Genomic DNA, 17,423 nt, shown 5'->3' with positions numbered 1-17,423 from the left:
TTTTCTACATTTTTTTAAGAGAAACGAAAAATGTCGTCTTGTTTTATTTATTTCCGCTTGTGAATTGCATTATGTTAGTTAGTTGACTTTATTAGTACCCGTAGGTAGATTCTATTTGCAGCAAAGTTTGGCATTTGATACAAACAACTAAACCACACATATACACATACAAATTATACCTTATAAAAAATTACAATCTATTCAGAGCGACAATAGATGATGGGACAAAGCTACTCCTGAACCGTTTTGTCCTACGAAAAAGCATCTGAAACCTTCGACCTGAAGGGAGCAGGATAAACTCCTCAGACAGAGGATGAGAGCTACAGCTACTAATGTTCTGGGCAATCCGTAAAGCTGCCTACTATACAGGGATTTAATACTCGGCTGTGATTCACCAATCAACCTGCTAGACCACCTAACAACCTGGCTCAGTCTTATGTATTGTTGATCTCAGCTCTGTCCACTTTTGATGTTGAAAATTCAACTCTACAGTAAAACAAAGTGACTTCTATTGACATTTTAGTAATAATATAATGTATAAGAAATAATATCTAGAGGAATAACTGTGTAGAATATCGGAAAATGTGCTGCGGTTTATTACAAGGTGTTTTGTTATGTAATTTACAACACCAACACAGACAATAGAGCACTGCAAACTATTTAAAATTTTAATAAAAGTCCCTTTTTAAACTTTGTCAAGGTTAAAAGTTGTTAAATGAAAGATCAAGATCCTATAATACGATCCAAAAGTGTAAATATAATCAGAAAAGTTCAAAAATTAATCACATAATATTGAAAGCTGGTGGTTTAGAATTTTTTTAGAATATTTTTGGCTGTGTGTGTGTGCGTGTGCGTGTGTGTGTGTGCGTGTGTGTGTGCGTGTGTGTGTGTGTGTGTGTGTGTGTGTGTGTGTGTGTGTGTGTGTGTGTGTGTGTGTGTGTGTGTGTGTGTGTGTGCGCTTGTGTATGTGTAAGCATGCTTGTGAATGTGTGTTTGTGTGTGTGTGTGTGTGTGTGTGCGCTTGTGTATGTGTAAGCATGCTTGTGAATGTGTGTTTGTGTGTGTGTGTGTGTGTTTCTGTCAACAGCTCCTGGAGTTTGTCTTATTGATCGCTCGTTCAGATGGATGACCCCTCACCAGTCCGAAACGGGCACCATTTCATCATCTGGCTGGTTTCCCACAATGTGGTCGATGAAGCTTAAATGTCCCGACGGCCTGTTGAGTAAGAAAAGCAGGTTTGTGTCAAGTGTCACGTTTCAACATGATTTCCAGCATTCTTGTGTTGAAATGGCATCAGTCACAGTGGCGTTGCGAGGGGGGGGGGGTGGGGGGGGGGGCTTTGGGGGCTTAAGCCCCTGATGTGTTGTCAAAAGCCCCTGATCTTTTGGAATATGTTGCACTTAAATAAAAATAGGTTTTATTTTGTTATCTAAGTACTTAAAATTAGTACATACATCACGCGCATTCCACTTAACGCAGTGTTTGTGTCGGGTGATTAAATAGTCAGCTGTTCGGCAGTACCTGTTTCTACCAGCAGGTGGGAGTGGCACTGTTGTCACATGGGGCCCTATCATACACCCGGCGCAGTGTGGCGCAAGGCGCGGCACAATAGTCTTTTGGTAGTTTCAGCTTGGCGCAAGAGTAATTTTGAGGCGTTGCGCTACGCTGTTTATATAGCAAATGCATTAGCGCTCATTTGTGCGGCCATAGGCGTTCTGGTCTAAAAAGGAAGGTGTTCTGAGGCGGACCGCTGGCGCGTTGCTATTTTGAGAAACTATAATAGATTTTTCATTAGACCAAAACAAACCCGGTCTAAACTCCGGCGCAGAGTTGCACCTCGCTTACACACTGCTTAATACACACAAGAGAGCAATAGGCAAATATCTTTACATATGAAAAACATTAAATATTAAGGATATATATAGGATATAATAAGAATATATATAGGATATAAATATAAAGGATTAAAATATTACAAAACATATTATTTTCTAGCCTACATAAATATGAAAAATCACTGCTTTTATGTCTTCTTCATCTCGGGAGGCTTTTTCAGTTCATTCATAACAATTTGCTTTTGTATAATGTTATTATTATTAGCAGTATTATTTATTATATCCATATTTATATCTGTTTTATTAAAAACAAGCTTAGATTTGCCCACCTGCAGGTTTTAGACTATATGTGGCTCAGCATGTGTTTTAGGATATAACTCAGGTTTTTGAGCACATTTTGCTATTATTGTTCATTTATTCGTTTGCTGGAAATTAGAGCTGAATTTAGAAATAGTTTTGAAACGAATATTTGCGCTTAACAAACAAAATTAATTATTTATAGGCTAATTGATGTCTGTGCGTAAAGGTTTCCCTATCCAAGAGCGAAAGTACAATTTGTATATGACGATAGACATGCACAATATGCGCCTTTTTTTAAGGAATAATACATTTATGCAGTCATGAAAATGACAGCCAACATGACGGTGATTCGATGCTTCACAAATGTTGCAGACGCCTTTATCAATATCAAAATGCTTTTGTGATGCTAAATTAATTTAAACATCCAGTTATTCTTTACACCAATTAGGAAGCCAGCTACTACTACGACTACTATAATAAAAAATTGTTTTGCTCTATCTGTAAAACTAAATAAATCGCTAAATACTCTTGGCACATGTAAGTGTAAAACCTGCAGCCCACAACAAATGTGTAAAGTTATTGCGTGTCATATTTGACAAACCGTTTACTGCTAATTTTATGTAATTTTATCTCACATACATAATTGATTATTAATCTGATGATGTCATTACGCAGCTGTGCCGTCAGCCAATCACTGCATTGCTGATCATGATTTCGAGGATCGGTAGATCTGCCCTTCACAACACACGCAGCGATCTCAGATCAGTTCATCCAAACATTCTAATCTGATTCACGAACTTGTTTGAAGAACCAGTCAGTTATCAAGAATAAGAGATCCAGGATCTGTCAAATCATCTTAGATCATTTAAGCAAGGTACGAAGAACTGACCCCTGGCAGTAGGTTTTTATGTTCCCCTGTGTCGAGTTTTTTCTTGGGTGTTTACTTTTTTTCCAAACGCTGAAGTAGTTCTGAAAGAAGCTCAAACTAGCGCATTCTGAGGCAGAAGCTGGCATTACTTTATGAAGTTTAATCATAAGGTAAAGACAAAACAGACGTCTCCATCTGGAGCTCCTTCACGTGACACTTGTAAACACTCGCTCCATCGGACTCGCAGCTCTCCGCATCGCCCACGTTTGTCAACACTACTAAGCCGACTAATCACATAGCTTGCACTATGCTTTGTTGGGATGTGTAGTTACATTTTTTGAGAGGTGTGCGTCAGCATTGACGTCAGTCATGATGAGGAGTCTGACCACATGAAGGCTGCGCCGGACTATATGCGTGCGCTGGATGCAGAAGTATAAATCAGCCTTTATTTTGATACAGTGTTCAGACTTAATATCTTAGCCCTCATACACTCTAAAAAATGCAGAGTTCCACACAATTCATTCATGATGTCCCAACTTAAATCGATTACGTTGACGTAACACATTTAAGTGGACCCTAACCCAAAATGTCTGAAGAATTGTGTAGTTTCAGCTCATTTTACATACAATTTACTCTTTTTTTTTTTTTTTTTTAAGTAATGCAGAATGGATAAGATTATTTAATATCTAGGGCGTATGTTAATATGTAAATTATGTCATTTTATATATGTATATACAGTTGAAGTCAGAATTATTCGCCCCCCTTTGAATTCTTTTCAAATATTTCCCAAATTATGTTGAACAGATTCAGGAAATTTTCACAGTATGTCTGATAATATTTGTTTTTCTGAAGAAAGGCTTGTTTTATTTTGGCTAGAATAAAAGCACAACAGTTTCACAGAACAAACCATCGACATTAACTTGCCTAATTACCCTAACCTGCCTAGTTAACCTAATTAACCTAAGCCTTTAAATGTCACTTTAAGCTGTAAAGAAGTGTCTTGAAGAATATCTAGTCTAATATTATTTACTGTCATCATGACAAAGATAAAAGAAATAAGTTATGAGCTATTGAAAATGAGTTATTAAAACTATAATGATTATAAAATTGAAAAAAAAAACTTCGTTAAACAGAAATTGGGGAAAAAAATAAACGGGGGCTAATAATTCTGACTTCAACTGTATGTATGTATATATATATATATATATATATATATATATATATATATATATATATATATATATATATATATATATATATATATATATATATATATATATATATATATATATATATATATATATATATATATATATGGGCAGCAAGATGGCACAGTCGGTAGCGCTCTCGCCTCACAGTAAGAAGGTCACTGGTTTGAGCCTCGCCTGGGTCAGCTGGCATTTCTGTGTGGACTTTGCATGTTCTCCCCATGTTTGCCAAGTCCAAACACATGCGCTATAGGTGAATTGGGTAAGCTAAATTGTCCGTAGTGTATGAGTGTAAATGGAAGTGTATAGGTGTTTCTCAGTGATGGGTTGCAGCTGGAAGGGCATCTGCTGCGTAAAACATATGCTGGATAAGTTTGCAGTCTGTTCCAGCGTGGCGACCCCAGATTAATAAAGGAGACTAAGCCAAAAAGAAAATGAATGAATGAATGTATTTATATATATATATATATATATATATATATATATATATATATATATATACTGTATATATATATATATATATATATATATATATATATATATATTTAAAATGACATAATGTGACCCACTTCATTTTGATAAAATTTTCACACTTAATATTTTAAACAACGTAATCCTATATTGTACATTTCTCTTTTGACCTGGTTATGATAAAAAATAATGGTAAAAAAAAATACAAAAAAAAAGTTTTTGTTAAGTCAACAAAATCCTTATAACGGGTTTTCATAAGAAATAATATTTTAAGAAACATGTCAATTTTTAAACACACACACTTTTTGTGTTCAGATCATTTTTGCCCCAAGTATGTGTGAAGATATATTAGTGATCTTCATAGTTATATCATGATAGATCATAATCATCATTTTTATTTGCATGTGAATATTTGTTCAAGTTAAATTTATTTATTTTGTCACCTTTCAGAGTCACGTTTATGTTGTTTTTGAGCAATCGCAAATTATTATTTAGGATTTTAAATGAATTCCGTTCATTGCTAAGGCACTAAAACTCAGATCATATGATATACTTAACAATGAAATTGAAAATAAAATGTATCAATATTATTATTAAAAGGTACAGAAGCTTTTTAGAGTGTAATTTGACATTTTAAATAATCTGTATTTTTTAAAAATAAAAAGAGGCAAAAAATTTGTCTCCCATTAATGAAAAAATATGAAGCTATGACTGTTTTATAAAATAATGATTCTTTGAAATGTAAATGTGCTGATTTTGAATGCATTAAGAGTAAATTGCTTCTTCAATAAACGAATCTTGATGTAAAAATATTCATGTTTCTTGTGGACAGTGATGAAGGTAATGAATATATATGATATTCTGCAGGTTTGAGACTCACAGTTTTGGTAAGAGAGGGTCTCTGAACAGCGGCTCTTTATATCCTGGCAGAAACAGGCCTTTATACGGCCCCAAGTACTCCACAAACGTGTGTGTCGTGTCTCCATACTGTAAAACATGATGTCAATATGATTATTAAGTACACAAATCGGGGACGTGAGTACAAGTACAGATATCCCAAACTAATATTACTCCAGTGGAAGTATGAAGTCTTCCTTTTCATTTTTTCTTGACTCAAAGTACAAAATGACTTGATTTTGAATGTACTTACTTAATAAAAGAACTTATTGGTGAATGTTTTGTTTGCTAGAACAAATGTATTAGCAACGCCTGTCATAATTCATGATAATTCAAGCATATGCAAGCATATTTAACAATAAAAACAATATATGACATTATATTATAATAATAATTGTCTTATATATGATATATAATAATAATTTATAAGATATGACAATATTAATAAAATTTGTGCAGACAAATATAAGCATACAATAATACAAGAATTATTATATTATGTTATATATTATATTACATAATCATTTATTAATTATTATTATATATATTATAAATAAAGTCAATCAGACAGTAGGTAAATAAGTAAGCAAATGCATGAATATAATAAAGTAAAACAGTCAGTAAGTAAATATGAAAGTGAATAAACAAGTAAATAAATTAATTAGTAAATTAATTAATTCATTAATTAGGACAGCCAGTGAGTAAATAAATAAATAAAAATTATAAAGTCATTAGGTAAACAAGTAAACAAACTAAATTCAATTCAATTCAATTATAAAATTAAATTAAATTAAATTAAATTAAACCTGTGTTGAGCGGTGTGTTTCTTACCGTCTGAACTATGGCGTATTTGACTTTTCCGCCAGCGTCCTGCTCCACCCATGGCTCTTTCAGCACCGCCGCACCACGCTCTTTAGCTTTCTGCAAACACACAAACACACACACATGTTTATTCCAAAGTCCCTTCAAGCCAAACCAGGTCAGTCTGAGGGATTATATATTAGCTGATGTTGCGTTCACCACGGGCCACACGTTGGCTCAGTGGTTAGCAATGTGGCTTCACAACAAGAAGGTTGCTGGTTCGAGTTCCGGCTGGGTCAATTGGCATGTCTGTGTGGAGTTTGCATGTTCTCCTCATGTTGGTGCGGGTTTCCTCTGGGTGCTCCGGTTTCCCCCACAGTCCAAACACATGCGCTATAGGGGAACTGATTAACTAAATTGGCTGTAGTAGGGCATCGGCTGCGTAAACCATATGCTGGAATAGTTGGCGGTTCATTCCGCTGTGGTGACCACTGATAAATAAGGGACTATGCCAAAGGAAAATGAATGAATTACATGAGTTTACCTTGACTAGAAAGTCACAGTCCTCCACCAGAAACGCCACATCTTTGACTCCGTCTCCATGTTTTATCATATGCTCCCCCATTTCTGAACAGGATGATATTTATTAAATTCGCATTGTAATATTCTGTTTATAACTTGGTAACACTTTATAATAACTGCATTATTTATCATTAGCAAATAGTTAATTAGCTGTTCTATAAATAACTGCTTTGTAAATAATGCAATACTTAATTTAGTAATGAGAAATTAATCAATAACAAAGTATGAAAACACAATTATTATAAACCGCTAACTAACATCTGTTAATGCAGAGTTATTAACTATTTGCTAATGCTTAATAAATGACTCATAGCGTTTGTTTTGACATAATATGTGTGTGTGTGTGTGTGTGTGTGTGTGTGTGTGTGTGTGTGTGTGTGTGTGCTGTGTATACTTAGTATGTATATATAAATACACACATGCATGCTTATATTTAAGAAAATCAGTTCAGTTTCTTTTGTCAATCAAACCATCACTAGATGTAATGCTGAAAGAAAACATTATTGCGACACCCAGGGAGAACAAAAAATCCAAAAACACTATAAAAATCTAACATAATTAATAAGTTTTGTAGTTTCTTAAATATATAAAAATATAGTTATAGTTGATGTCAGAATTATTCGCCCTCCTTTGAATTTTCAGGAAATGTTCACAGTATGTCTGATAATATTTTTTCTTCTGGAGAAAGTCTTATTTGTTTTATTTCGGCAAGAATAAAAGCAGTTTTAAATTTTTTAAACACCATTTTAAGGTCAATATTTTTAGCCCCTTTAAGCTATATTTTTTCTCGATAGTCTACAGAACAAACCATCATTATACAATAGCTTGCCTAATTACCCTAACCTGCCTAGTTACCCTAATTAACCTAGTGAAGCCTTTAAATGTCACTTTAATCTGTATAGAAGTGTCTTGAAGAATATCTAGTTTAATATTATTTACTGTCATCATGACAAAGATAAAATAAATCTGTTATTAGAGATGAGTTATGCAGAAATGTGCAGAGGAAATCTGCTCTCTGTTAAACAGAAATTGGGGAAAAAATAAACAGGGGGCTAATAATTCTGACTTTAACTGCATATATAAAATATATAACTGTGATTTAAAATCACAGAAACGAATGAATAAATACTTAATTAGGTACTGGACAGTTTGTTAAATTATTTATAATATTGACAATATTTATATAAAATGCACAGGTGTCTGATACAAATGAAATATAAATCTAAATATTTATTCAATCATTTTTTTGTAAAGTTTTGTTTTTATGTATGTGTATGCATTACATATACAATAAATATATATTATACACACACACACACACATATATATCGTCAAGACAAACTTTTATTTTGGATGTGATTAATCATCATGACTTATCTTTCAATCCAGCACTAGTAATAACTTAATGTTTATTTAAGAATAAATGAAATGGTTCATACCTTCATTTCCAGGGTTGAGAGCAGATTCAAAGACAAATATAATCTGCGAAAACAACAAATACTCTTTGGTATTTTTTCAGCAAAATCAATAAAATTAAAAGATTGTCAAGGGTTTTTTGAAATGAATGTGTGAACTGGACTTTTTTCCCCTTAAATTAATTCGATAATTGCGTTTTTATATTTTCTCATTTCAAAAAAATGTAATAAAATACAATATAAATTAAAACATTTATTACAAAATTTTAATTTAATGTACATTTTTATTTTAATTAAAAAAATGTATTCAACTCAATTCAGTTTTAAGAAAGATCATAACTAAAACTAAACTAATCCTATCTGATCAGTAATTAATCACTATGTTACCATGTTTTAATAAAGTTTTACACCATTTAAGTAAAACAATAGACATTCTTTAGGACGTGCATTGAAAAATATTAACAAAAGTGCCAAATATTTTGCAAAAGGATGTACGGTAACTTCATAGTTGACTAGGGCCAAAATTGCTTGATCATATATTTAAATATATAGGATATAGCACAATAATATTGAGATTATATTGAAGACACACAGAAAAAAGTTTTATGTGGTTTACAGAGACACAAAGTTGTATAAGTTATGACTTAGTTTTACTATATTAAGGGGGTCTACAGAGTCACACTTCGTGTCCTCCATATCTCAAATCATATTTATCGAAGTCTTTGTTCAGCTTTTGCCACAGTTTTTCTGTGAGGGTTGGGTTTAGGGGTAGGGCTATATCATAAGCGGTTTTATTTTTGTAAAAAATACATTACGCCTATGGAGTGTCCCTGTAAACCATGTATAGAAGTGTGTGTGTGTGTGTGTGTCTCTGTGTGTGCATACTCGATATACCTTATCCTGTTTGACAGCATGAGACACCACTTCTCTGCTGCCCGTCTCCAGACCTTTATACGCCAGCGGCTCAAATCCAAACTTATCACAGTAAAACACCGCAGCCTACACAGAAAACACTACACTGTTAAAAAAAATCAGGGTTTCACACAATTCATTCATGTTATCCCAACACAAATCGATCAACTTATCACTTTTAACAAATTTATGTGCATTGAACTTTAAGAAAATTAAGTTGTCCCAATGAAATCTCAAGAATTGTGTTGTTTCAGCTCGTTTTAAATAAGTAGTTTGAACAAGTAAAAATAAATCTTTTTGGAGTGTCTTCATCAAAAAAACCTAAACAAAACAACAAAAGCAGAAATAACATACATTTTCACATTACTTTAATGTGACAAAGAAAAAAATAACAAAAATACACGTTTAGTTACTATGCAAATCGTGACTTGGCAATTTATTACTTTTAAAAGTCACGTGACCCAACACTGGACAACACACTCATAAACACAAGATTAAATGAAGAATATATAAAGATTTCAGTCAAGTTTGTCCTTAAAATAAAACATTGACTCAAGTTTTTTTGATAGTCTACAGAACAAACCATCATTATACAATAACTTGCCCTAACCTGCCTAGTTACGCTAATTAACCTAGTGAAGCCTTTAAATGTCACTTTAAGCTGTATAAAAGTGTCTTGAAGAATATCTAGTCTAATATTATTTACTGTCATCATGACAAAGAGAAAATAAATCAGTTATTAGAGATGAGTTATGCAGAAATGTGCAGAGGAAATCTGCTCTCTGTTAAACAGAAATTGGGGAAAAAATAAACGGGGCTAATAATTCTGACTTTAACTGCATGTATAAAATATATAACTGTGATTTAAAATCACAGAAATGAATGAATAAATACTTAATTAGGTATTGGACAGTTTGTTAAATTATTTATAATATTGACAATATTTCTAAAATGCACCGGTGTCTGATACAAATGAAATATAAATCTAAATATTTATCCAATCATTTTTTTGTATAGTTTTGTTTTTATGTATGTGTATGCATTACATATACAATAAATATATATTATACACACACACACACACATATATATCGTCAAGACAAACTTTTATTTTGGATGTGATTAATCATCATGACTTATCTTTCAATCCAGCACTAGTAATAACTTAATGTTTATTTAGGAATAAATAAAATGGACTCAAGTTAAAATTATAAAGCAACTTAAGTTGAGTTGAGTCAACCTAAATTGAATCAACTACACTGTAAAGCTTACCTGTTAATGAGCAGTTTTCATATTTTGTGAGTGTTTTGTGTGTATTTCCGGTTGTGAATTGCATTATTGGATGTTGATCTCTGCTCTGTCCACTTCTGATGTTGAAAATTCCACTCCACAGTTTAACAAAGTGACTTTTATTGACTTTTTAGTGGTTCAAAATAATAATATAATGAATAAGAAATGTAGAGAAATACGTGTGCACAATAACAGACAATGTGCTGCAGTTTATTACAAGGTGTTTGTAGCGTAATATACAACGCCAACACAGACAATAGAGCACTGCACACTATTACACGTCAATCAAAGTCACCTTTACATACTTTTCAAGATTGAAAGTCATTGGAGGAAAGATCAAGATCCCTTAATGCAACTCAAAAGCATAAATAAATCAGGAAAAATAAAAACATGAAGCACAAAATAAGGAAAACTGCTAATTTAGGGGTGTTTTTACAGTGTACTGTACTTGGGTTAACAGTTGAATCAACTCAAAAAAAGCTGTGGAGCAAGTGTAGCCTTACAATTTTAAGTTAAGTCAATTAAGGGGCCCTATCATACACACGGCGCAATGTGGCGCAAGGCACGACGCAATTGTTGTTTGCTAGTTTCGGCTCAGCGCAGGAGTCGTTTTGGCGTTTGCAGCACACTGTTTAAATAGCAAATGCATTTGCCGTCATATGTGCGCCCATAGGCGTTCTGGTCTAAAAAGGGAGGCGTGTTGAGGCACATTGCTGGTGCGTTGTTATTTTGAGAAACTAGATTAGACAGTTCAATAGACCAGATCAAAGCCGGTCTAAAGTCCGGCGCAGAGCATGTTAGTTGTGCACCTCGCTTAAACTGAAATACAATATAAATTAAAACATTTATTACAAAAAAATGTATTTAATGTACATTTTAATTTTAATTAAAAAAATGTATTCAACTCAATTCAGTTTTAAGAAAGATCATAACTAAAACTAAACCAAACTTTTCCAACTAAAATCCTATCTGATCAGTAATTAATCACTATGTTTTGATAAAGTTTCACACCATTTAAGTAAAACAATAGACATTCTTTAGGACGTGCATTGAAAAATATTAACAAAAGTGCCAAATATTTTGCAAAAGGATGTACGGTAACTTCATAGGTGACTAGGGCCAAAATTGCCTGATCGTATATTTAAATATATAGGATATAGCACAATAATATTGAGATTACATTGAAGACACAAAGAAAAAAGGTTTATGTGGTTTACAGAGACACAAAGTTGTATAAGGTATCACTTAGTGCGATGTGGCGCAAGGCACGACGCAATTGTTGTTTGCTAGTTTCAGCTCAGCGCAAGAGTCGTTTTGGCGTTTTGCAGCACACTGTTTAAATAGCAAATGCATTTGCCGTCATATGTGCGCCCATAGGCGTTCTGGTCTAAAAAGGGAGGCGTGTTGAGGCACATTGCTGGCGCGTTGCTATTTTGAGAAACTAGATTAGACAAAGGATGTACATCGAAACTAGCAAACAACAATTGCGTCGTGCCTTGCGCCACATTGCAAAGGATGTACAGCAATACACAAATATCTTTACATACACTGTTAGACATTTCAAAGGGTTTTTACAGTAACTTACTGGCAACACTGTTGCCAGTAAGTTACTGTATTTTAGATTTACAGTATACAACTGTAAATCCGTTTACAGCATGTTACTGTAGTGTCTGAAAATGGTTAACTACTGTAAAAACCTAAGTTAACAGTTAGCTACTGTAAACCTTTTAATTTTGTCCTAAATATTTTATAATATAATTTTATTAATATTATTTTAATACTATAGACCTAAAAAAGACACAATTACAAAATATTAACAAAATAAACACTCTTTATTTAAAACATTGGAGATGCTTAAAACAAGCTTAAAAATGTGTAAAAACATTACATTTCAATCATTCAAAATATTTTATTTTAAGAAAAAAAAACATTGAAAATGACAAAGCACATTAACATACATGTACAAAACTAATTTAAGTGTCTGACCTGCATATTGTTGAGAAAAAAAAAACCAATTGTACTAAGTACTACTGACATTAAACCAGACACAATTACAAAATATTCCATTCTTTAAAACAATAATAATGCTTAAAGCATTTAAAGAAAATGTGTGAAAATTACATTAAGCAATAAAATCAACACATTAAAAATAAATAAATCACACAAAGCACTAGAACATACATGTACAATAAAAATTTAAACTTCTGAATTGCATATTGTTGGAAAAATAAATATTTGTAACTATTAGCCGACTCAGAAACAACCCAACTTTAAAATATTACTAGTTCTGGTGTCAAATGCTCAACAAGGTCTGAATTCACATGTTCAAATGCAATTCATCTTTATTTCTATTGCACTTTTACAATGTAGATCAATGATGTCAAAGCAGCTTAACATAGAAGTTCTTATAAATTGAAGCTGCTTCAGTCCAGTTTTCAGAATTGAAGCAGTAAATGTCACTGCTGAAAGTCCAAACACTGAAGAGCAAATCCACCGATCCACCAATTGTAGCCAAGTGATCCAGTGGCATGGAACAAACTTCACCAACTGACGAAAGTGTAGAATAAAATCCCTTGAGAGATACCAGGCTCAGTTGGGCACGACCAGTTCTCCTCTAGCCAAACTTGTGCAAGGCCGCAGCCTAGGCACCAGAGGCTTGAAAGTTCACCAGCGGGTGGTCAGGCTGGCCCATTGGATCAATGCGGAAACTCATTGATCACGTGTGTCTTTTAGGATTCACTCCTCCATGACCACCACAGCATCTGGTCAGGATTTGGCCCAGTCCAGGATTATGAAGAACTCTGGATAAGGACAAACAGACTAACATAAGCATAGAAGAAGCTTGTTTAAAAAAAAAAAATCATATACTGGTTAATTATTTTGAAGCATGGCAGCTAGGTTGGGCTAGTTTTCAGCTGGTACTGAGCAACTGGCTCCTGCTCATAACCTGCTCACTACCATGTTTAAAAGATAACTAACCAGAATGTCCTGTTTATTTTTTTCCCTAACAAGGTTTTACAAAAACATTGTAGCATTTGTGATGGGTTGATTCACTGCAGGACAGATTAGACTATTTGTTTTATGTATTCCTAATAAACTAAAACTGACTGAATACTGATAAAACTATTGAGAGTGTCTCACCTAATCCAAGTTCTCAGTTAGCTGGTGAAAGAAGGATAACTCACTGTTGTTCATGGTTGTCATTCTCTTCACTACTTCTCCTGCTATCTTCTGGCTCACTCTGGTTGTTGCTGTGCATTTTGTTTCATCCTCTGGAATTATTTATACAAAAAAATGTATTATTTTATTTATTACAAAATATTTAGGCAACATGAAATGGGGAAAAAGACATTTAATACATAGACAAATGCATGTATCCCAATACTAATTAATGTATTTAGAAATGTCTGACCCATGACAGACCTCAATCTGCTCAAAAATATTATAAACAAAGATGAAAAAAAAAAACTACTAAATGGTTTAATAAAAAAGGGAAAACGATTTTTTTATTTAGCTAGCAACTAAATATGTGACACATTTTGTATTAAAAGTAACGTTAATATATTGAGAAACAAATAGATGTACAGTACTTACTGTTGTATGAGGTCCAGTTTGCACAGGCAGGCTCCCAGTATTCTATATTGAGACCATAAAAAAGCCAAAAATACAGATAAGAATACCATGCTACAATCCACAACCTCCACACAACTTTTTTTTATTTGTTTACCTTGGTTGCTTACTGGTCTTGCTTATTTTTTAAGCATAAGGCTGTGCTGATCAAGATGTTCCTCTGAAATGCTGTTTGTTTCTTCAGACAAAACCTGCTGCTGTGCCAGTGCCATATCTAAACAGAAAAAATATAATGGTAACAATTATGTTAAACCAAATGTCAAGAGTTGTGATAAAAAAATAATTAGCAAACAATAAATAGCAAAAAGGTGGTTATTAGCATAATGCATAGAGGTAAAATTGGTTTTATATTAGCAGATTCAGACTTCCCCCTTAATAATATAATTTCATAAAAGTATTATTTGCAAACTCTAAATAGCGAAATCATTTTAGCAGCTAAGTTAATGACTATCAAAGTACAACATGCTCACGGTCAAATAAACAGTGTTAATGTTGATTTCAAGTCATACTGGCATGCTAATTCTGATCGAATATTCAAAGTAACATGGTAAACAGTATAGTCTTCTAAATGAACGAATGTGCGAATATAAAACCAACTTTACCTCTATGCATATTGTAACGTTATAGATTTACGTTAACGTTCTTATAGGTTACGTCGCGATGTTATTTTCTCAAGCTAACGTTATAAGTTACTCTAAACCAGAGAAAAATAAGTTCACAACATCTAATATATATAGTATAAATCAATATAAGTTAAACGTTGCACGTTAAAATGAGTTTGAGTCCAATTCAGTATAAACTTAGCTCAGTTTAGCTAACAGTTAACATTACCATTTTAAGATCGCTTCAGCCAATGTTGCCGAGCAAACAAATGCTAATAGAGGTGCTCAAATCAATGTCGAGTGTTGTCAGCACAGACAGACGCGCTTTTACCTGGATTATTTGTTGGTCTTTCATTCATATTCTTCTGGGGGAAAACACTCTCTGCCGGACCGTTGTCTCGAGCTAAGTGTCCTCCAAAACTGTCTGCATACCTCTGGTTCCCTCCTAAACCAAAACCCGCTGCAACACCGGTTCCTATGTAAATAAATAAAAAGATATGACGAGAACAATGGCTAATAGTCATAAACAGTCTTATTTAAAGTAATAGTAGTGTTAATGTAATAAATTAAATAAAGGTAACATCTTAATAGATGATATATTTCTCAAATGGGCGAAATAACGCCAAGCCAGAGAAAATAATAATAGCCAACTTTATACTTTACTTTGTTCTATTCTCGTCCACAAAACATTCTGTAAAATGAAACACTGCCTCAGCTTACCAGAGTAAAGTTTGTTAAATCCAGTATGTTCTTCAGGCACACTAATAAATTGTCCTCCAGAATTGCTCCAGGGTCCTCAGGCAAAATGTGGTGCAGAGTAGTCGAATCGCCGCAAGGTGGCGTTGAAGCAGTTGTGGAAAATACAGTATAATACACGAATTTTTACAAATACAGTACATCGCTGTATATGTTGTTCGACGTCACACTAAATTCCCATAATGCAACGGTAAATACAGTTATTTACCATAAAAGGAATTTGCAGTATTACACTGGGTGAAATACAGTAAATAACTGTGTAATTTACAGAAATGTCTAACAGTGTATGAAAAAGAATTAAAGGATTAAAATATTACAAAAATCATTATTTTCTAGCCTACATAAATATGAAAAACCAAGCCTTCATGTCTTCTTCATCTCGGGGGGCTTTTTCAGTTCATTCATAACAATTAGCTTTTGTATAATGTTATTATTATTAGCAGTATTAATTATTATATCCATATTTTTGTTTTATTAAAAACAAGCTTAGATTTGGGCGAGGCAGTCGCCTCACAGCACGAAGGTTGCTGGGTCGCTGGTTCGAACCTCACCTCAGTTGGCGTTTCTGTCCGGAGTTTGCATGTTCTCTCTGCGTTCGCGTGGGTTTCCTCCGGGTGCTCCGGTTTCCCCCACAGTCCAAACACATGCAGTACAGGTGAATTGGGTAGGCTAAATTGTCCGTAGTGTATGAGTGTGTGTGTGAATGTGTGTGTGGATGTTTCCCAGAGATGGGTTGCGGCTGGAAGGGCATCCGCTCCGTAAAAACTTGCTGGATAAGTTGGTGGTTCATTCCGCTGTGGCGACCCCGGATTAATAAAGGGACTAAGCCGACAAGAAAATGAATGAATAAATGAAGCTTAGATTTGTCCACCTGTCAGGTTTTAGACCATATGGGGCAGCATATGTGTTTGGATATAACTCGGTTGTTTGAGCACACTTCGTTATTATTGTTCATTTATTCGTTCGAAATGTGAACTAAATTTAGAAATACCTTTAAAACAAATCTTTGCGCTTGACAAATGAAATTAATTATTTATAGGGTAATGGATGTCTGTGCGTACAAGGTTTCCCTATCCACGAGAGGGAAAGTGAAAGTTAATAATGAGGAGGCTCAACTCTCATTCTCGTGCTGCAGATGCTCTGTTTAACTGTTTTCTCTCTAGTGAAGCGTTTAGTTTCTCCACTTACAAAGTCCATCATGTAAATAGCAAATGTGCTATGGCGCCACGCAACTGACTCTTAAAAGGAATACAAGATGAGACTCTGATTAGTTTGTTCTCAAAACACATCTATAACTCATTAAAAGAATAAGTTCACTCGTGTTAGACCATGCGTCACAGCGCAAAGTGGATTTTTCCATCCTTAAAATAGCAAAAGTGGATTTTGACATGGCCTTAATGCTTTTGCACTCTGCGCTTTGCACATGGATCGTCAAAATAGAGCCCAAGATGTTTTTACCAGTGAACTGAAATATTTGAGTGGCACAAAAACAGCAGTGATCTGTGTTAATGTGTAAACCTGCTTCACTCTCCAGATCAACAGTTGCGTCACTCTTAGATGAACTTCACGGTATTGATTTCTGCTGTATAGACAGGCAAAATATTTTGTCTTGTTTTCAGAAATAAGCTCAAAATTAAGTGTTTTTCCTTAAAACAAGCTAAATAGTCTGCCAATGGGGTAAGCAAAATAATATGTCCAAATGAAAAACTAGATTATTTTGCAGACCCCATTGGCAGATTATTTAGCTTGTTTTAAGGAAAAAGTCACTTAACTTTGACTCATTATTTCTGAAAACAAGACAGACTTTTTGTTTGTCTAGAAAATGCTTCTTGATTTAAGAGTTTTAGATATTTGGA

The 17,423-nt window shown here is 33.7% G+C and overlaps 1 protein-coding gene and 1 long non-coding RNA gene across 4 annotated transcripts in view; both read right to left on the bottom strand.

The window, feature by feature from the left end:
• Positions 1–17,423, bottom strand: part of hpda (4-hydroxyphenylpyruvate dioxygenase a) — a 39,020-nt gene that overhangs the window by 14,011 nt on the left and 7,586 nt on the right. For both annotated transcript variants that reach the window (XM_087251551.1, NM_201167.1), the window contains 6 exon segments: positions 9,272–9,376; positions 8,402–8,444; positions 6,925–7,007; positions 6,411–6,500; positions 5,563–5,669; positions 1,138–1,215 (listed from right to left, as the gene is read on the bottom strand). In XM_087251551.1, coding sequence (XP_087107677.1) covers positions 1,138–1,215; positions 5,563–5,669; positions 6,411–6,500; positions 6,925–7,007; positions 8,402–8,444; positions 9,272–9,376 — 506 coding nt within the window.
• Positions 12,393–15,195, bottom strand: LOC147843790 (uncharacterized). Of its 2 annotated transcripts, none has more exons than XR_015490812.2 (5): positions 15,143–15,195; positions 14,307–14,423; positions 14,174–14,215; positions 13,721–13,851; positions 12,393–13,380 (listed from the first exon to the last, which is right to left on the bottom strand). It is a non-coding gene; the product is annotated as an uncharacterized LOC147843790 (long non-coding RNA). The 2 variants fall into 2 exon arrangements; XR_015490811.2 differs by having other exon boundaries at positions 13,765–13,851.

The sequence above is a fragment of the Danio rerio genome, chromosome 5, assembly GCF_052040795.2.
Source record: "Danio rerio strain M-AB ecotype USA chromosome 5, GRCz13ab, whole genome shotgun sequence".
Lineage (NCBI taxonomy): Eukaryota > Metazoa > Chordata > Actinopteri > Cypriniformes > Danionidae > Danio > Danio rerio.
Note: the sequence above shows the minus strand (reverse complement) of the source record. Positions and strands in the feature narration are given on the sequence as shown.